General features: G+C 30.6%; 2 protein-coding genes across 2 annotated transcripts in view; both read right to left on the reverse strand.

Annotated features, from left to right (window-relative positions):
* Positions 1-9433, reverse strand: part of LOC123004283 (mucin-16) — a 37389-nt gene extending 27956 nt beyond the window's left edge. The window contains 1 exon segment of the mRNA XM_044397466.1: positions 9236-9433. Coding sequence (XP_044253401.1) covers positions 9236-9302 — 67 coding nt within the window. The 5' untranslated portion in view covers positions 9303-9433.
* A 3085-nt stretch (positions 9434-12518) lies between these two features.
* LOC123003620 (protein spaetzle 4) lies at positions 12519-20569 on the reverse strand. Its single transcript, XM_044396500.1, has 4 exons — positions 20385-20569; positions 16354-16633; positions 13145-13529; positions 12519-13088 (listed from the first exon to the last, which is right to left on the reverse strand). The coding sequence occupies exons 1-4, from the start codon at positions 20406-20408 to the stop codon at positions 12692-12694; spliced, it is 1086 nt and encodes a 361-aa protein (XP_044252435.1). The 5' UTR covers positions 20409-20569; the 3' UTR covers positions 12519-12691.
* Between the last annotated feature and the right edge of the window lie 1551 nt (positions 20570-22120).

The raw sequence follows: 22120 nt of genomic DNA on the forward strand, positions 1-22120 counted from the left end.
CTTTCAACGGTTTCTACTTGTTAAAAATTACAGTGAATCTGATATTTTTAGTGTTGGTATCATCCAGATTTGAATCCCATTGAAAATGTGTGGACCTTTGTTTACTATTTTACTGCTTTAAAATAAAAAAGTTCCAAATTTGAGAACCTTGACTTCGAGATCATCTAGGTAGATTTGAATATCATTGAAAATACTTGGACATTTCCCTTTATTTCTGGTCCTATAGCAGATACCTCCAAATATGAATTTTTTTGTCTCGGGATCATTCTGATTTGAATCTCATTGAAAGTATTTGGGCCTTTTTTAACGTTTTTGACCCAAAAACACAATTCTCCAAACTGAAATATATTGGCTTTGTTATCATTCTGATTTGAATCCCATTGAAATACTTCGACGTTTCTTTACCGTTTCTGACCCGAAAGCAAAAACCTTCTGGACTATTGTTGAACGGTTTCGACTTGTTAACAAGCAAGGCCATTTACAGTCCCGGATTCTTTCCCATATCAGATCTAATGACTAAACACCGTTTTTTTCAAATCACATCCGGAAATCCCAATTTCAAACTAAATATCATCACAAACTGAAGTACTTTCCGCACAGGTGGCCACATGCAATATTCCATTCGAATTATATGAAAACGTGTTATTTAATTGACTATGGAGAAATGCAATAACTGGTAATAATTACGATTTTGCCGTCATGGTGTACAGTAAAAGTCATACGCAGACGCATTATCATTAACGCAATTGTTCACGGAACAAATTTAGTTGCTGGAATCGATTAGTTTATTATTTAATTAGACGTCTAATTGCCTAATTTGACGCATCCAGCAAGAAACTTCAAATTAATTTAAACTGAAATTAAGCGGTGTGGAATTGGCTTTCAACAAAATAATAGCTATTTGAGCGACGAGAATTTTCAAGTAGACTGGGATTTGGACAAAGTGGTGGCCTGGAGGGGCAAAAACGAAATTTTGTTTCCACGAATCAAATGTAACAAAAATTTTACATGTGCAGGAAGGGTTTTATAACGTGCCCAAAAAAATTCAAGTGAACTAAAATCTGGAGCTTTTTGTTTTAATTTTTATTGCTTTAAATTAATTGTTTTAATGAAAGGTTAAAAATTGTCCTCAGATCTAGTATCATTGGTGGTGTGTGGGAAAATAAAACCAGTCTTGTTAGCACTTTTATTGTTTAATTAATTAGAAATTTGAATAAAATAAATAAGCCAATGCTAACAGCTTAAATTGTTTGGTGCAATTAAAAATCTAAATTTATTTTAAATTTCAATGTAATAATTTTAATAGAGTGAGATATGACAAAGTTTGTGATCTTTGGAGAAACAAAAAACATTCAAACTTTCACTAAATATTCATTAATTTATAAAAAAAGTTAAAAAAGCTCTGTAATATTTGTTTTCTGGTTTATAAACGCAGTAGGTAATTATTTCGATTTCTAACAAAGGAACTTTAAATTAATTTAAGCTAAAGTTAAATTATATTAAATTAACTTTCAAGTAGCTTTTTTCGCGACACTGATTTTAAAGTGGATTCGGATTTGGTCAAATTAGTGGCTTGGAGAAAAGCAAAAGTCAAAAGTTTGCTTCCACACAACTATATTGATTATTTGATCCTGAATTTTTAAATATCTTCGAATTTGTTATGTAGTGCTGGGTGTATGTGAAAATAAAGTTGAAAATAGAATCAGAAAATTCTGACTATCTTATTATTTTGAATTTTACAATAAGGTAAATAAATAATATTGGTTTCATAATGTTTTTATGAATTTTGGCATTATTGGTGTTTTACGAAGAAACAAAAAACAAATCTTTTGCTCATTTTCTTTATTTCTTTAATTTAGATTAGATTAATAATTGAAGGTCTAATAATTTTTATATGCACTAAAATTTGGCATTACTAGTGGTATACCTATATGAATATAAATATAACTAATCTTGTTTTTATCATTATTACTTTATTAATTGGAAATAAAATGCATAGTCTGAGGCAAACAACTTAAGTCGATTAATCTAATTAGAAATTAAGATTAATTTTAAGTTGAAATTGTTTTAATTTTTGGAGGACTGTAAGGAAATTAAAACTAAAATGTTTTAATTGATTTTATTCCTAAATTGATTTCTAACAAATAATGTTGTCGTTATTTAATGCATCTCTAAGAATTTTCAAGTGGACTCAGATCTGGCACTGTTGACGGCCTTTGGAGAGACAAACTGTAACTGCAACTTTTTATTGCAAATGTAATAACGTTATGTCTTAGTAGTAAATAAAAAATCTCACTATGCGGTAGTCTATTGTCTGTAAAATTCCTCAAATCTTTTCTATTTGTGTCATTTTCCACTCATTTAACTCCTTATAAGGCGTTTCAATGGACCCACCAAACAGTACCATTCATGGGACAAGTCACTCCCATTGTCAACGATGAGTTGCTACTTTTGTATATGTAAATATCTGGTGCTAATTATCTAGGTACCTTAGAAAGTGATTTAAAAGGTTGTTTTAAGCGCTTCTTAATGGGACCCACCATTGAACTTTCACCCAAATAGACAATTTCCTTGCGGTCGACTGTACAAAAACCTTAAAATTGCATAAATATCGATATTGTTGTTGTTACGTAAGGACGCATCCTTTCACTGCGAAAATTTAGGGCCGGGTATTGTTTTCGTTTAGAAGAATCTACGGAAGCGAGATAAACATCGTCAGAAAGTGGGACGATTGAATTTTAATAAAAACAAAATGATTTTCCTTCAAATCACAATAATCACACATAAGCAATTAACTCAACCGTGACATTTCAAGCAATTTTAATTGATTTCTCGATCGAAACCGGAAGCTATCGAGACAATGACAAGATTATGTATTTTTTGCTAGTGTCACAAGTATTTATGTTTCTGTGCCGAAATTTGCATGGAAAATCGCCCAAATCGTGCTTTTTTTTATTTATGAGACTTTAGAAATTGGTCATTGGGGAAAATGATCGTGTTATTGACATTGAAGACGAAGGTGTTGCTATTTACCAAGTTATGCTCATGAGCATGACGAACATCTGTTTATTTTTTTTACTCTTTTGTACTTATCTAAGTCGAAAATCGACAGTCACTAAACTGTAATAAAGGTTCAGCCAAGTCTTGTGCAAGAAAAATTATTTAATCTCGAGCGAGCAGTCAACGGTTTAATTATTTAAAATTTAACAACAAATTCTAATTATGTAACATATGCGTTTCATTTTTTAATGAGAATGAGGTTAGGTAACTGAGGCTTTTATTCGCGGTTTTAGTGGAACGACCTCTGTGGATCAAAAAACATTTTCAATGCGTCCGACTGTACATCATAATGAATAGTAAACAATCCGGTATTAACAAATTTCGAATTTCACTCAATAGAAATATTTAATTAACATTCCTCACTTAATTGCAAAATCAATACGAAAAATTGTTGGGTCACTCTGTATATTAATTTAAGAAATTAAGTGGGTTACTGACACAAGAAGCAAAATCGAAACTTATTCAATGCTTTCGTGACTTGATTAATTTTTATTGAGTTGTTTAATTAATTTAAATCTGGGAAATGTGAGACGACTTTTCACATGGTGCTTTTCTTTATTTTTCCAAAGTATCACACAATATCACTAACACAGTTTGAAATGGAACGACACTTCGATACACGCAATTTCCATTAGTTGTGATGCTAAATCTGAAAATTTTATTACTTCCGTTATTTGTGCCCTAAATCGAGGTGTAGTTTCTTAGAGTTTATGTAAACAAAATGACGAAAAGTACGTTACCTCTAGGCGTTTAATTAGTACATACGTAACACAAACATTTTAATTATGCTAGGAAGCCAATCACTTGACAATTTCAAATTCAAGTTTTACAGTAATCTGTAATTATACGTTAGAAATATGGCTGTTATTTATTCTAAATTAGCCAGAAGTAGGTAAGCGCCGCGAGGCATTCGGATGCTAATAAATGCTAAAATAATACAAGAGATGAAGTGAAAACTTATGTTGATGCATAGAAGATGAACAAAAAATATGAAACCAAACGTTTCTTTTATTATCATTAATAAAAATTAAAGTGCTATAAAAATATGATCGAGTTTTGATAATGAAGTTTTATTTTGTTTTTTATGTTTGGTATTTTTTTTCAAAATGGATAGTTAAATGAAAATTTTTCTTCGTAGAAGCAACTGTTTTTTGCTCGAACTATTTATTTTTTGAAAGAACTGGTTGATGAGCGATAAAGAATGTACTATAATCTCAAGAATAACGTTTTAACATTTTTCTTGTTTTTGAGTTTTACAAAATTTTTAATTTTTTCAAATGGCAACCCTCTGTAAAACATTTTTATAAAAGCTATGATCTGAGGAATATAATCATTCATATTTTATTCAGTTTTTATTGTTGTTATATTATAGTTTATTATGAATTAAGCTAAAGTGGTCAAAATATCCTTTAATTTGAAAAAAATCATCAATGAATTTTTCCACAGTTTTAGTTATTAAAAAGGGATGTTTTGGTTGGTAGATAAAACTTAATTTGATACTAGAGGTTCGAGAAATAATTAAAAGAAATATGTTTAGTTTACAGAATCAGATCTTGTAGGTATACAAAGGGTTTCAAAACTCGTGGTCTAAAGAAAAATTCCAAGTAAGATAAGAAACCAGGAACATAAAAAAGATGTTTAAAAAATTCTATCTATCAAAAAAGGTATAAAAAATTTTACAATATAAGCCAAAAATAACCTTAAACATAGTTACAATTGTCTGAAAATAAAACAGAAATAGGGTCAAAGTCCAAACTTAAGTCCAAACTTAAACTCCCATAATTTCGAATTTTTTTAGATAATTTTTTTCTATGTTTCTGGCATCTTATCTGAAACACCCTGTATGCAGCCGTCGAAAATATTTCGGTTTTTCTCACAATTTCCAAAAAATGTAACAATAACGAACTGTAAATATTCGCGAAAATTTCTGTACTAGTTGCATAGCTAATGAATATAAATTTAAGCAAATTCCCACACCTTGTAGATAAACCTAACTGTACTTAACACATAAAGATTTGTCACGAATGATTTAATGAATGAAAATTTTTTCCTCGCTCCAGAATCAATATTTATTAAGATCGTCGAACCGTTCTAATTGCATTTTCCGAATGTATTGAAGAAATTATATCAGAGTTGTGAAACATTAGTGCAAATTTTTCGCTGTCAATCTTTGAAGACGTTTCAAAACGGTTTTATAAAAACTTCGCTATGAATAATTTATTAGCGTTGAATTTCGTTCACAACTTAACGCTTTATTAGTCAATAATTGGCCGTATTTAAAGCAACAATTACGGAATTACGCAAAAAATCCTCTTCGGCCAATTATAAATTTGCGTAATAAATGGCGTAACTCAGCATCTTGAAGATGGAGCAATTGCTGATTAATGGCCGAACTGTAAATGAGTCATTACTGGGCTAGTAGTACCGAAAATTGGCCCGATTTGAGTCCCATTGATATGTTGTGGGAGGAACAGGAAGTTGTGATATTTCTTTCACAAGATCGTGGTAGGCTTCGACTTTCTTACTTTCACTAATACCCTTTCTAATCCAATCAGATTTTGGCCGGACTTTTGGCCAGATCTTGACCCAATTGACTTGAGAAATGATCTAATTAATTATGATTTTTTTAAATCCGCTGTCGACATTTGTTTTGAAACGCGAATTTGAATTTAGTGTCACTCTTCGCAATTATTGCGAAGACGTTTCAATAAAATAGAAACGAAATTAGCTCGTGAGTACACTGAATACGAAAAATTCCCACAAAATATTAAGTAACGCAATGGGAAGACGAGTCTTTGTTTGAATTTAGAATGATTTTTATAACATGCGAACGGCTCGTTCCTTGCATAATCGATCCGGGGACGTTTCCGGTTAGCCGGAAACGTATTTGTTCATGTACAGTTATCGATAGTTCACAAATCCTTGCGTCATGATATAGGAAGTCATCACATTTCAGCGAAAGTTTGCTTTATGCAATGGCAGCCATCTTCAATTCCATCATGGGTGTGGGACGGGATTAGTGACCTTGTGGATGGTAATGTAATATGGAAAAAATGTCCCAAGGAGTGTCAATAACACGTTGGTGACAACGTGGACCCAACAAATGGCGGGTTATGTAAACAACGCCATTTTTGCAAATGGCGTTATACAACACCACAAAAAGCATGCATTGAGATAAGGCCGGCCTTGGATTTGTGCATGGCCTACTGAATCAATTTTTTTGGGGGAGAATTGTCATTTTCTCCTCACCTTTTATTTCCGCTAATAATCATATTTCGTCCATAAACCAATTATTTACTTTCATTTTGTTGCTTAAAAGCGAAACCAGGCTGCAACTGACATTTGAAGAAAGTGTCACTAATAGCAAAAAATACCAAATGACATATATACTGTGGGAATCCTTTTCTCGGGAAGTAGGTTTCGGTTATAAGACAAAACAGTGTATTAGCTGTAGAAAAATCATTTTTCGTTACGAAAGAAATGTAAATATTGCATTTTGCATAAGAGTCAAGGCCGTCCATTGACAAGGGTGGTCGTTTCGAATGTAGGCATAAATTATGCAAAATCTGTGGGCAGTGAAGCAGATACTCAAAATACAATTCACAGAAGAGGCGAGAAATGTTTTTAAATTTAAACCGATATAACAATACAAGATTCGAGAAATATTGCGGTTTGAGATTTTTCGATTGACAAAGCGGTGAAAAGGTGTAGCAAATGTGACGAGATTAGATGCTAATACGATTAGGATTGTATGGAAATGTCAGGAGAGTTTAATTTTGTCACAGAATAAAATTGCAACAATCCAGTTTTTTGTCACAATACCCGGAATTCGTACCAAAATCCTTGAATTTTGACATTTTAAAGTGGATTTATAACAGCTTAGAGAAATAAAGTGGAATTTGTGAAACAAAAATTATCCATTTCTACAGGATGAGTCATTAGAGTTGTTTTTTTTTTTTGATTGGGAGAAAAGCTAATTAATGAGAATTTAATGGTTAGTTGGACCTCACAATGTAAACGTATTATTTTGTCGTCAATTTTTCCTGTTTAGGCGGAAGTGTAGCAATTTCTTAATAAAAACTTTTGAGTGGGTGTTAACCTTTCTTCCACAACTTACAACAACATACAATTAGCAAGTTTTGTTTTTATGTAACACCCGGTATATTTTTGACAATCATTTAACTACTACTTGGTTTTAAACTTACAATGAGTAAGGAAAAAACTTATTTTTTATTTTCCTTGTTATCTTATTCAAATATCATGTATAGTTTCCCCAGTGTTTTTTTGATTTTTTTGAAAAAACATGTAAACTCAAAAAAGTAGAATTTTTTATGTTGGAAAATCACTCATGAGCTTTATTAAATTACACAAAAAGTATATTTCTGTTTAATTGTAACATTTTTTACGATATTTAAAAAGTCCAATCTATTGAGGAAAAAACTATATTATCTACCTACATTGTCTTGATGACGCCGGTTTACTCTTAGTTAGCGAAATACGTATCGATATTTTTTAATAAAAAAATTTATTGTGTTTGAGATATTTATTATCGAATTATAATTAATATACAGGGTGCGCCAGAACTCGCGCCTTAGAGAAAAATGCCATGTAAGGTAAGATACCAGAAGCATGCAAAAAATGTTAAAAAAAATTCTATCTACAAAAATTTCGAAGGTATGAGAGTTTAAATTTTGCACTTTGACTCTATTTATTTCTGTCGGAAAAATGATTTCCAAGTTTTTTTGCTACAAGCTATTAGAAGAGAAAACAAAAAAAATGTTTCTTTGTTTAATGTTATTTGTGGCTTTTATTGGCAAAATTTGTGAACCTTTACTAAATAATTATAAAAAAAAACATATACAAGATTGTCAGTATCATTAAATAGACATAAAAATGACAAATATCAAAAATAAATGTTCAAATTTTTTAAACATATTTCCCATGTTCCTGGTATCTTACCATTCTTGAATTTTTTTTTCTGGTGCGCAAGTTCTGACACACCCTGTATATTTGTAGAGTTAAAAACCAGAGAGGTTTAAATAATAAATAGAAAATTTTTTTTTTATTAGAAACACTGATTTTTGTTATAAAAAAAAATTATAGACAACATTAAAATGTACCTAGTTTGTTTTACTCAAAATAATAGTCAAGTAGCACTTTAATAGCAAGCGTATATAAAATAGTTCTTAGTTTGTCTGAAAATTATAATATTATAAATACCAATTGCTGCTTAACATACGAGTTTTTTAGTCATTAATTTTTGTGAATTAAAAAATGTTTAAAAAATTGAGACATTGCATTAGGTATTTTTTTATTATTTGCATTTTTGAGTGAATTTATATTTAATTAATTTACAGCGTGACAGATAAAAAGCGACATTTTAGTAACTGGTGGAATAAAATCATTGCAACAGAGAGAAATTAAATTTACGATTCAAATTTTCACAATTTATGTTTTGCTTCGGTCTTCAGTCCAAAAAAGGTCGCTCTATTTTCTACCCACACTGTACATTTTTCACATCCATTATCCATTAGCGGTACCAAAAATAAACCACCTTAATGGCACCTGAGTGTTTTTGTTATCAGATGAAAAACACCACCCACCCAAGTTTCGCCGAATCATCATTCAGCGACTCACTTTTTTTCCGAAAATATTTGCACCAACCGGAATGAAAACCAGGTCACAAACAAGTCCTAAATAACAAATATCGGCATTTGCGAGAATAGTAATAATGTGAAATGCGTTTCTGCATGACGAGTTTTCAATTTTTTCAAGTATTTAAAAAGAGTGACGTCACGGAAGCCCCGGAACGTTATATTCGTACCTAATTTAAATATAATTGCAAGTCTGTATTAAAAGTTACGGTATGTCTTCCTGAAGCGCATCGCCTGCTTGATTTACTAAAAGACTGTCATTTCGAGGTAATTCTTTCGTAATGAAATTGAGGAATTGAGGCACAAGAAGCGACCAAAACTCCTCAAGTGTAAAGATTGAAACGGTTGGATTGGAGTTTTTGTAATGTTACATCTCGAGTACATTGTCGATTTTTACATAATTGAAATAAAAGCGACAGGTGTTGGGTAATTTGAACGGTACTCAAACTTAATTTATCTGTCGTTAAATAATAGTATAATTGGAAAACTGAAAAAAATTGTCGCAAAATTTCAGCACTTACCTTCACAACACAGTAAAACCGCCGCAAAAATCAGGAGAAAACTCCTCCCCTTCCTCGGCTGTAACATTTTCACAATTGCAAAATCACAAAATTGGTGCACTTTTCACTCGCAAAAGCTCACTTGAATTTTCTCATATTTTCGCGCCTCACGTTGCGTTCAAGTCACTCACTTTAACACCGCGCGAAGTCTTGCCTTATACTGAAGAAATAAGTAACTGTCTTCAGCTCGCTGCTAAACACACGCTCACCTGTATTATTGAAAAGGCTCGGAGGTAGAAAGCTGTCGGTAATCAAGTATGTATGATTTGGGTAAGACGAGGAATTTCGGACGAAAAGTCAATGAAATTTGGGTCAGAAGGAAAATCGATTGAAAATCGTCTTGTTGGTAGCCATGAGATAATCGAAAGAGGACAAAAAAGTGGATTTTACCGAGAAATAAATGCAACAAACCTTAATTCGAAGGCACGGCAAGGACTCACTTTACATATCTTGCAAAAATGAGCGATTAGGAAAGTTGAATATTGCTCGGTTTTAGTGCCTTGGCATTTAAAAGCGCTTTTCATCCCTTATCGGGGATAACTGTGATTAATTATGGTTAATTAGGAAACGCATTGTGTGTGTTATTTAAATAAATACATTTTTAAATTGTAATAGACACTTCTTTGTGTGGAATTGCATAAAAGTCTCATTATGAAATTGTGAATGCAACATCGTCCAATGACTTTACGAGGGTAAATAGTTCAATATGGACGTAAAACAGTTGAAAATCGTCGTTAATCGCACATTGTTTTATGAGAAAACAACGCAAAAATAAAAATTTGTTCATTGCAACTTATTGCAAAATTTTTAGAATTATTAGAAACTCGTTTTGAAGATGTAGATAAATCGCAACATAAAATTAAATAGAAACTTTGGTGTTTTTATGAATTTCAGCCATAATGCAGGTCATTCAGTTAAAAATGATGAGATGTAACTTTAATCACTTCCAAATAAAGTTATGTATAACGTATCCTTGCAAGGGCCGTACGAGTACATGCCGTAAATTATGCAATAACCTGCCGCACTAAGACATAAGTAATTACATAAATTTATTAATTATGCAAATTGGGTACAATTTTTACTAAATATAGTTTATTTACTTGCAATATTATCATTCCATTCATTACATATGCGATCACTCAAAGAGCCTAAATGTTATAGAGCAGTTATACCGGGTGTAACTTTAATAGTAGCAAAGTTAGTTTTGTTTCATTTTATTTATGTTCGATTGTATTATAATTAATGATTTATGATATCGTTTAGCGTCCATAAAGTAGCTCTTTATGGACGCCATTTTTAATGATAAAGTATTCAAACTTCGTAACCAAAGCAACAAAAACAACACGCTTCGGAATTATCATAATTTTTAGTATCTATTAATTTTGTGTCTAGAAGAAACTTAACGCCATAATCGAAAAAAAAGTTCTGTATGTAATTCGTACATAAGTAAGCTTTATGGACGCTTGCAAGCTTGCTCTGCCTAAGCTATAGGCCTCGTCTATAAAGACCTATAATATGAACTTATAACATAAATAGATATTTTTTATTTGCAATTTTAAATAAAAAATTATTATACATTTATTGCATCAACTGATTTTTTGCTTTCTTTTTTCATTTGTTGCGAGTCGAATTTATGATAAACGCCATAAATTTTAAAACTACTACCTTGATAGAGTTTTATCGTGAATTTTGTTGTGAATTTTTCGATTCAAACATTATTTATAAGAAAATTAAGTACTGCGATATCAAACACTGTTAAATGTATCATTAGGCAAAAAAACCTGGACATTAAGTTATAATTAATTCAGTAAACGTGAAAAAAGGTAACTATACAAATAAACAATACAAAAATTTAAAAAAACATTTTTCTAATTGAAAGCTTTACGCATATCTATGAATTTTTGTATTTACAAATTTTATTTTAATTGGAAAGGGCTTTTTTGGGGGGTAATACCAAGTATTAAAACAAAAAGAAAAACAAATGATTTTTTTTATTTTTTCTTTAATAAAAAAAATCAAAATAAATGAATAATTTTAAAACACCTACGAGTATTCACAATAAAAAATTTAAACACAATAATTTTATCGTTAATGAAATGGTAGGCAACCAACTCTACTAGTCAAGTGAAATGATTCCATAAACGCAACTTTTACTGCAAACATAGAAAATTAAGATAGATAACACATTATACACTATTTTTATACAGGGTTATTATAAATGATTCTAACATCTATTTACTTATTTATATCGAGCGATCAAGATAATTTGTTATCGAGTCATTCTTGGATACGAAAACGTATGTCTGTAAAAAGTCAAGTAAAATGACATGATCAAAAAGGTGATGATTATAATAACCAAATTTATAATTTATATTAAAAAAAACGGTTCTACTCGTATTATTATACGACAAATTCCAACCCATTTTGCCGTTTTACCTTACGACTCGTCATCTTATTTGACGTTTCCCGTGAAGTTAGACATACTTTCTTGGAGGCAAGACTACAAAATTATACGATTGAAGATACAATAAATTCATGGGGATACAAATTATTCAGAGTCATGAAATATACCTTACAGTAAAATGTGATAAAATAATAATAATAATGGGTACCGAATTAAAAAAAAACTGCATCCCAGACTCGCACCCGTGACAACTATATCTATTTCGCGTGTAATTCGGCAGGTGGCACAAACGCAAAGGTTAGGTTTTCTATTCGAAAATCCAACACTAAATTATTGTCGTTAGAATGTTTTCCAAATAAGTAGGATAAGGAAAGTCATGTGATGTTTACACCAGATTTTTTTACTTGTGACCAGATTTTTTGTATGATTTTTAAAGTTTAACGAAACCTAAATTTTGAAACAAAACGTAAGAAATGTTAACTGTTTAGGTTAATGAAGAAGATAATATTCCAATTTGGCTTACAAAAATGAGAATCTTGCCAAATTAATTCAAAAACTAAACCATCAAAATATCTTCAGATTATAAATGAATTCAATAAATTAAAAGGCGGCAATTTTTTTTGTTTTCTATGGTACCATTAGAATCATTTATAAAAACCCTATACTTGTTGTTTACAAAAAAACGAAAATATGTATGTAAATTTTTCATAAATATAGAAAAGGATTGACTTTTAGAATGAAATGTAATAATTCGGAAACTACTTCAATTTGTTGAATGTAAAGTATTTGTCAGGTAGTTTTTTTGTACAATTTTTTTGGGAAAATGTAATAAAACATTGCTTTTTTTGTTATTCCGAAGCTTTATTCAAAAATAAAATAACACATTACAAGAACACAACAAGTCTTACCAACTACGTACAATTAATAGTATTAATGATGTACAAATCATAGACACAAAAATAACTAAATTACAAAACACGAGCCTTGACAATTAAATTTAACTTCCGTTGTCATCACCCGTGATCGCCCCCAAAGATCGCCTCGTTTTTCCTCCTGTACCAATCGGGCACTTGCCCATCATCAAAAGCTCGTGGACTTCGTGACGTGACTCGAAACTCAGCAGGAGGAATACTGTAACATTTACAAACACAACACGACGGAAACCGAAACCAATCCGAGAAAATGCCGCGACATTCATTATTGGGGTCGTAGGCGAGGAGTCGATGAAGACGGTATTGCTGCTCACAGCGGCACCCATCTCTGCAGTACATCTGGCGGTGCTCGTGGGTGCACTTCTCCCAATGGACGTACTGTTCGAAGGGGTACATGTTGAGCAGGGCTAGGACTTCGCCACGAGTGTTGTTGGCCCAGAATGGGGCCACCACTTCTTCTTTAACCGGACAAGCATTCCTAAAACAAAACTTGTTAAATAAAAAAAAACTAGAGGATTATTATTAGAGACTTACACCCCCTTCATGTGGTAGTTAACTTGCACTTTATGACTGTCTTTGTCTTCCATGTCTTGGAAAAGGACAGTTTGGGGGCTGCTCTCGCTCGCATCGGTCTCGGTGGGACTACCGTTGGTGGTTTCGGTCGTGTCACTGGTTACGGTTTCGGTTGTGGTGGTTTCCTCAGTTGTGGTTTTTGGGGCTTCGGTCGTGGTTGTGGGCCGAAAATGCGGTGCTGTGCGCAAGTCGGCGAGTTTTATACTGAGTGTTGGCTCTTCCGAATAGACAAATTTTGTGTTGAGGACGTCGTCGTTACTGATGTCTTCTTCACGCAAAAAGCGCGGTTCGGTGTCCCGAGTTAACTCATTGTCGGTGTTGAAGTGGAATTCCTGCTTTGCCCACCCTAGAAATCGTCAAACTTGAAAAAAAATACTCAATTTTATGGGCGCCGACTACATGGGTGCATCGGGGCATCCGCTGAAATTTTATATGGGTGCGTGGCACCCATTGAAAATTGAAAATAATCTAGCTACCTTTGCTTAAGATAAAAAATAATAGTAATAACTCTTAATTATATTTGAAATTTCGTATTTATTCTAATTTTTTTTTAGTAACGTTGCATTCTTTTAATGTCAAAGATGTCTTAAATTTTCTATTTTTCTATTTTCTCTTTCGAGAAAATGAATCAAACTCATCGTTTATGTTATTCTATTTTGTTTTTCTATTTTTTTATTCAAAATTAGGTGAAAAACTACTTGAAAAAAGATTTCTTATTATCTCAAAAACGTTAAAGCCACAAAACATTTTATATAAACCTTTTATTATTCCAAAAAATTTAGAGAACAAAAGAATTTCTTAGATTTTTTGATGATTTTTGAAATATTGTACCTCAATGAAAAATGGTCGTATTTAGATTAAAAAAAATCCTTTTAAAGCTTCAAGTTTCTAGTCTTCAAATCTTTTGGCAAAAAATTTTCTGAGCTACGGTTATTACGTAATCCTAAGAAATAGGGCGAGAAAACAATTGTATTTTTTCATTCTTTTTTTTGGTCCACGGACTTGGAGAAATTTTTATTAATTAAATCAATCATGAGTTTATTAATTAAAATTAAAATCATTAGTTCATTAATTAAATCCGACATGAGTCGGATAGATTGTTCATTCATCTTTAATTTGCTTTTTTATGTTCTTTTTACATCGATTTGTTTCTGAGATATTTGATATTTAATGAAAAAAGATCTTTTTGTCTTTAGTCATTGATATCTCAGCAACCAATAACCACAGAGAGAATGTAAGGATACTCGTAGTCTCAAAAACTAGAAAAATTAGAACAAATTTACAATTTAAAAAAAAAAATTACTTGCAACATTGATTTAAAGAAAAGAGAAAAAAGTAACTTTTTTGTTGTTGTAGTAAATCTACCGCGTATTCACAAGTATTGATGGGGAAACTAATATGTCATTAGGTTTTTTATAGCCCAATAGCTCTAAACTGTTTTCTCAGACCGATTACAAAGAATTAAAGGAATTAATTGTTTCTGAACATTGTGTAATTTTTATCAACATGATAAAAGCATTTTTTCACCTTTTTCTACAATTTTGAATGTTAAATTTAAAAAAATCCAAAAAATAAAAAAAAATTATATTTTTGAAAATGTAAAGAATTAAAAACCAATACTGATTAATTTTTGAGACCATTTATTTACCTTTTGTATACCTCAATTTTACTCATCTCAAATTAATTGCATTAATAAAAATTGATACCCCCAAGCTGTATTCAGCACTTGATTTACGAACATTCATGCAAATTTTCAAAAAAAGTCATTTTTTAATTGTTTCAATTTTTTTTTCAAATTCAACAGTGATATATTATTTTACACAACTCATCAACTTGAAGCATTTTGCAACTTTTAACATGTACTATTTTCTTGACACTTTTTGGCATACAGGGTGTCCTAGCGAATTGAAAAAGTCCATTATTATAGTGACCTTTAAAAAATTAAAAAAAAAATTGTATAGGACATTGATAGATACTAATCTAATGCATTACCTAAAATTATTTTCAACCACAGCACGCCCCAAAAATAAGTTACGATACAAACTTGTGTTTTTTTAATGAAACACCATATATTTCTTTGCATTTTTGGATGTAGCCTTTTAAAACAATGTTTTTACGCTAAAACTTTTATTTGTCGATTTCGCTTAGTTTTATAAATAAGACGGTTCTTTTGACGAAAACATGCACGTTTTAAAAATGTATTACACAAAAACTAAGACAGTTAAAACAATTTTTTTCTTACTTCTGCAAAGAAAACAGTACAGAATTTAAAGCTGTAGCAATTTTTTAGTGTTTTGCATTTATAAAGATTAATAAACTGAAAAGTTTGTTACAAGAACACTCTATTTTTTATTTTTCTTCCATCTCTTGTGCAACTGTGCACTTTTTGGCTACAGTAATTTTTTTTTAATGTTTAACTTTAAATATCTTTTTAGTTATTGATTATTAACACCTAAAAGTAAATAATTTTAAAAAGACAATTTAATATTTTTTTAAATTATTAAACTTTAAACAAACGCTTCCATTTTTCTATCTTTGCAAATACAAGACACTAAAAAAATTATACAACTTAATAGCTTGTACCTTCTTCTTTGCGGTAGTAAAAAAATATTTCTAGATGTCTTAGTTTTTGTACAATAAATTTTAAAAAAGTGCATGTTTTCGTCAAAAAAACGTCTTATTTTTAAAACTATTCAAAATGGACCAATAAAAGTTTAAATTAAAAATCTTGTCATAAACATCTACATCCAAAAACGCTAAGAAAAATATGGTGTTTCATTTAAGAAAACACAAGTTTGTACTGTAACTTATTTTTGAAACACGCTATATAGTTGAAAATAATTTTAGGCTATGGACTAGATTAGTATCTAGCAATGTCTTATATGATTTTTTAAAATTTTTCCATTTAAAGGTCACTAATGGATTTTTTCAACTCGCTGGGAAAACCTGTATGTTATTTATAGATTTTTTTCTTTTGTATTATGCAAAAATTTATATTGTTTTTAAATTTTCCAAATATTAAATACAACAAATTCAGCAAAAGTAGCGAAGAAGAAATCGATTATTCGCGTAATTGTTCTCAAGTCCGCAAGTTATACCAATTTTTTTGTTTATGCACCCATTGAAAATATGAAAAGTCGGCGCCCATGCTCAATTTATCAATGAATTACTTTGTCTGTCTGTAATTGACTGCAACTCCATGTCGTCCAGCTCCGCTTGCAGCACTTGTCCGTGTCTCTGGTCCCCGTACATCCTCCTCATCAACCCCTGATTCTCCCTCACGAATCGTTTAACAGCGTGCCAGGGGTAGGCCGTCCCCGCCGAAGTGCAATATCCTGATGTTAAATCGCACGGTGGTCGGTGCATTTTCCCCGAGCGGTATTGTCTCCCACAAGCCCCTTGGTCGCCCCCTGAGTCGAATCCGTAGGCAAGACAGCGACGGGCGTATAACTGAAATGACAAAATTAAAATTTCACTTCTTTTGACCGGAAGGGAAAGGCGGTTATTAGATAGGCTCTTATAGGGAAAAGAAAGTTGTCGTCGACCTTCATTTTACGCTTTTTATGACCTCTAAAGGTTCATTGGCGGAGGTGAAATGAAGTTTCGATTAGGAAAACGCAGGAATTTTTATAATAAAGTATTTTTTATTAGGATTGTTATTACATTTTCATAATGCGGGTGAACACACGTCTATCTAACAGTCATAAATTCCAATGTCTGCTATCGCAGAAAACATTAAAAAATAATTATTACTTAATTAGACCACTTTCTGAAACCCCGTATGACACCTAAAAAACAGAATTTTAAGATTGTTTCACTGTTTGAGTGTTCTATAAGTGTCAACACTTTATCTGAGAGACAAGTTTAAATTATTACACTTTTATAACACTTAACACTTTAACCTTTTTTAAACTTATTTAATAGAAATAGTTTTTGAGACATTTTTGTCGAATTTTATACTCATAATTCAGCTTCTGGATCAGCTATCCTTTTCAGCACTCAATCCTGCTGTTGATGTAAAAATTAAAAAAATCTGTGACAAAAATTTCTGTTTTTTTTTGTCCTCATATTCATAATTAGTTAATTACAAATTCGTAGGCATAAATTTTTGTTTTTTTCCAGAACTTGATTGGTAAATAGTTTTTGGTTGTTTCAAAAACGATCAGAAATTGGTAAATATTTTCTTAATTTTATCTTAACTTTAAAAAAAAAATCTTTGTTTTTTGATCAAATACATATTTGGTGTCACAACTACAGTTTTATAAGTTAATAAAATTTATTGTCAAAATCCAAATATTATAAACAAGTTATCAGAAATTGAAAAATTAAAAAAAAAACCGTAGTAAAAGAGTTTAGTATTATTGCATCAATTTGCACAAAGCTTGATTTGCAGTTTTTAGGGGAATTTATAAAAGTATGATTTTTCCATAACTGTTTCGAGAAAAGATCAGATTTTTCTAACTTTGTCAATCTTATATTATAAGTTTTTACGTTATTTTTAACATTTGACTTTTGAAACGCTTTATAAGATATTTTTTTATTTAAATGAAAATTAACACAAGAAGAGAAAAACCGAAGATATTTCGTAAAGAAATAGTATATTGTGAGATTAAAAATATCACTTTTTTGGTGAGCGAATTTTTTTTTGGATGCAAAATTGCGAAAAAAGAACTTGGCACTTTTAAGCCGAATAAAAATTTTTAAAAATATTTTTTCTTCAGTCAACAAACATATGCGCAAAATTAGAAAAAAATTGTATATTGTTTTATTAGGATTAAAAGTATCAGTTTTTAAAGCTAGGATCAAAAAAAAAGTCTAGGATTAAAAGTGAGAATTATTGTTATGGAACAATTTTTTTTCCTAATTATAAAAAGGTCAATTTTATTTTTCAAAAATGATATTAAAAGTGACATGTTCTAATCTGACTGGAAAAAAAGTATTTTTTTAAATAATTTTTGATTTTGTCAGTTTTAATTAAATTTGAAAATTCTTAATTTTAAAGTTATATGTTACCTCAAAATTGCCGTTGTTTTTTATATACCAGGTGAATAAAAAGTATGGAACGAAGCGTTTTTCTCGTAAACTAACCACTTTACAAAAAAAATAATTAGTGTAGCGTAAAGTCCAACTAAAATGTGATCATTTATCAAGAATAACATTTTTCGAAATTTCTTTTAGTTTTCGGGTTTTAGAAAAAAAAAAATTATTTTAAATGCCAACCCACCATGATAATTTTCTTAATTAAAGATTATGATCTAAAAATGACCTTTAATTAAATAAAATTGTTTTTTAGCCAGTACTTTTTTTTTAATTAATTGTTAAAGTTGCGTTCCGAGCTCATCACAAAGATTTTCCGAACTTAACCGAAGTGGTTGTTTCATGCTTTTCATCATGGGAGAGCGCTGATTTCTTTGCAGGTGCTTTGGGGTGGTTTCGAATGGACTAAAAATAGAAGAAAATGATTTGTTTTTACATTTTTTGATCCATCCGGAACCACCCCAAACCAAAAACCGACCAAAGTCATGAAACGACTCCCTCGTTCAAGTTCGGAAAATCTTCGTGATGGGTTCGGAACGCAACTTTAACAATTTATTAAAAAAAAAGTACTGACTAGAAAACAATTCTGTTTAATTAGAGGTCATTTTTAGATCATAATCTTTAATTAAAAAAATTACCATAGTGGGTTGGCATTTAAAAAAAATTTTTTTTTTCCAGAACTCGAAAACTAAAAAAAATTTAGAAAAATGTTATTCTTGATAAATGATCACATTTTAATTGGACTTTACGCTACACTAATTATTTTTTTTGTAAAGTGGTTAGTTTACGAGAAAAACGCTTCGTTCCATACTTTTTATTCACCTGGTATATTTTTTTAATTTAAAAATCAACCGGAATAAGCAATGGAAAACATCCAAAATGACTCTTTCTAATCAATGAAAATTGTAGAAAAATTTATAAGTGATTTTTAAAGAAAGAATATTTGTTAATTTTTTTTTTCACTTTTAGCTAATTATATTTCCAGAAATTTGGCTTTTTTAAATTGTAATTTTAATGCTGAAGCATTTATTTTCCGGAGAATTGCCTAAAAAATGCTCCGTTAAGATGGTGGTTTCTTAAAATGAATTGTATTTGTTAAAAAATCACATTTTTTGAAGGTATGTAAAAAAATTGGCCGATTATATTGGAGATTTACTGATATTCTAATTTAAATCATAGACTATTTTTTTTATAAATTAATTATAAAAAAAAATCAGTCAGATTTTGTCTCGCATTTGTGATCAGTTGATATAAAGACAGTCAATAAGATTTTTTGGTATTTAGTATAATTAGAAAGAGATGTTTTGTGGGTGCAAATAAAAGTTGAGTCACCTGGTTATAAAATCAAGACAAATTGAAAAAAAAATAATTAATAGCAATTCTTATAATAAAAATTTAAATCTTTTACAATTAATCGTTTTGAAAAAACTGGTCACAGGTCATGCATACATTTTGCTTATTTGACAGGAAACCTAACGCAATTATTTACAGTTCATTTTTCCGGACTTACAAATTACATTTCTTATTTATTTTCCTCCAATAAACCGATTTTTAAACCTGTATCACTGTAAATTTAATCAATCACAAAGACATAACTGTATATTGCTTAGGATTCAATAAATCGATTATTTATTTATTTAGATTGCAATCAGATTTTTATCCTGACGTAAACTTAAGCTAGTACAATACACAGCCAAGGGGGATTTAGATTAATTCAAAAGATATTAAACATTAATTTGTAGTTTGGTCTTCCGAGACCATTGATCAAATCCAAAAATTAATGAATTGTGAAAGCAATAGTGCATCACATGCATAAAAACAAGAACGTCCCACTGACACACTTGGGACTTTTGTCGCTTAAATTTGCATACAAGGCCAAGGATTTAATTGCTTAAATAATTTTTTGATTCAATAAAACTTTTTGTACAATTTTCGTTTTGCAATTAAACCAAAAAAAAAAAAAAACAGTTCCATTATGTAAATTGCGTCACAGATGTGCAGAGACGCGGAGAAAGTAGAAAATTCGAATGTGGCCACTAATTGGGCAAAAGCATTAATTAATGGTCATTTGCGAGGATCACTCTTGGCCTACAGACCCAGACTGATGCGACAACGGTACTGTGTCTTTCCCACAAGACAATAACTCCTCAAGCCATCTACTTACAAGGAGTAAAATTAGACGAAACATCTCGCATTTGAGTCTTTTTTACACTTGGTCCAGCACAAGACACCGAATTGTCCGCATGGTCGCGAGACTTTTTTCTTTCAACCGAAGAACAAGAACTGTTGACCGACAGCGAGGTACCGGTGAACTGTTCCAAAGCCGAGACCCTCCTGTTTACGCGAGAAATGAGGTTTCTACTGTCAGATGCTCTTAACCGTAAGAAAAAGTATGGAGAAGTAGGTTAGAGGCAGTGGTGTAGGTGCGAGTATTGACGATAATCACTCCTCAATAGACGATTTCAATATTGCACCACGTGACAAGTCAAGAAAAATAGACCAATTTTAATGGATTTCATTCAGAAACTGCCTCCGCCTTTTCAGGCACCTAGTATATGACTAACATGTTTATTACTTTCTCGTCCATTCAATATTTGTCCTAAATTTTTCACGTCCCACGAGGGGTACATTTTTTTTTGTAAAAATCGAAATATGAAGCATTTCTTTATGAATATTTTTTTCGATTTCGATTAATCTCCGCGTTCGCTTTTAGTTCCTTCAATTTTCACGTCAATTTAGCAAGTTAATACATCCAGAATCATCAAAACAACTTTCTCTAAAAATGTACGGATAATTGAGACCGTAATTATTGATTTTTTTACTAAATGAGTAATAAAAACATTCAACGGAAACGTTAGTGTAGTTGTTACACGACTTTGATTTTGTAAAGCAAAGTTGTAAATACATAAAGTTGATTTCTAATAACGGTAATTTTATTAAATTGACACCTTCGAGTGTTTAGTTGTGTTGCATTCTTTGCTCGAGAAAAATGAGATACCAGGTGAGTTAAGTTTCTGTCGTATAAAAAGTGCTGTGTTTAATTAATCTGCAAAATTTTAATTGGAAAAAATGGAGCTCTTTTGGGGAAGAATTTTACAATTCTACCATAATTCATAAGAAAATAAGGGGTTAAATAGCAAAAATTAAATAAAAAATAAATAAGTTTACAATTTAAAATTTGGATAAATAGTTATTTTCGATACAAGGGCGCTGTCTAATGTTATTTTATTCGAAAAAAGTAGCTATAAATTTTTCTACAATTTCATTTTAATTAGAAAAGTTGTTTTGGCGTGTGCTTATAAAAATTGAGTCACCTGGTATATTACTTTGCAGGATTAGTAAAACAAGTTTTTTAGTTAGTTTGGATTTAAAAATAAAAGACAAAAGTAAAATTCAAATGTGTACAATGGCGGACACCGAATTTTGGACATCAAACTTATGTCAGTTCAAAAAATGTCAATATAAGCCACGCTTTATTGTTACTATGATTGACGTTTGAAACTAAAGTTTTATTTTTGGCGTCGATTTTCCGCAACAATAAAGCCAGCAATACGTGTTTTTAGAAAAGTTCAATAAATTATTTTGATTTGTTGTCATTTTTTCTCTAGCTGTCAGGACAAAAATTACAAAAACCAAATGTGAGGTTAGTTACCTAAGGCCCGTTTTACATTTTTATGTCAGTCGAATGACAAATCGTCCAAACTTCCGTGTCCGCATTTGTATTTGGTAAAAAATAAAACAAAATGGTAAAACACTAAAAACCAAACAAAATCGACAGTTTAACTGATGACTAGTTTTAACAAATCAAACAGCGTTTTTAAACGTTCCTGGTTAAATATTGTCAACATTCAATAATATCAAGAGCAGTAAATCTAAAACAAATATTGAAAAGGAAATAGA

The sequence above is a fragment of the Tribolium madens genome, unplaced genomic scaffold (genome assembly GCF_015345945.1).
Source record: "Tribolium madens isolate multiple individuals breed KSU strain unplaced genomic scaffold, Tmad_KSU_1.1 Scaffold_1;HRSCAF=32;Tcas5.2_LG8, whole genome shotgun sequence".
Taxonomy (NCBI): Eukaryota; Metazoa; Arthropoda; class Insecta; order Coleoptera; family Tenebrionidae; genus Tribolium; species Tribolium madens.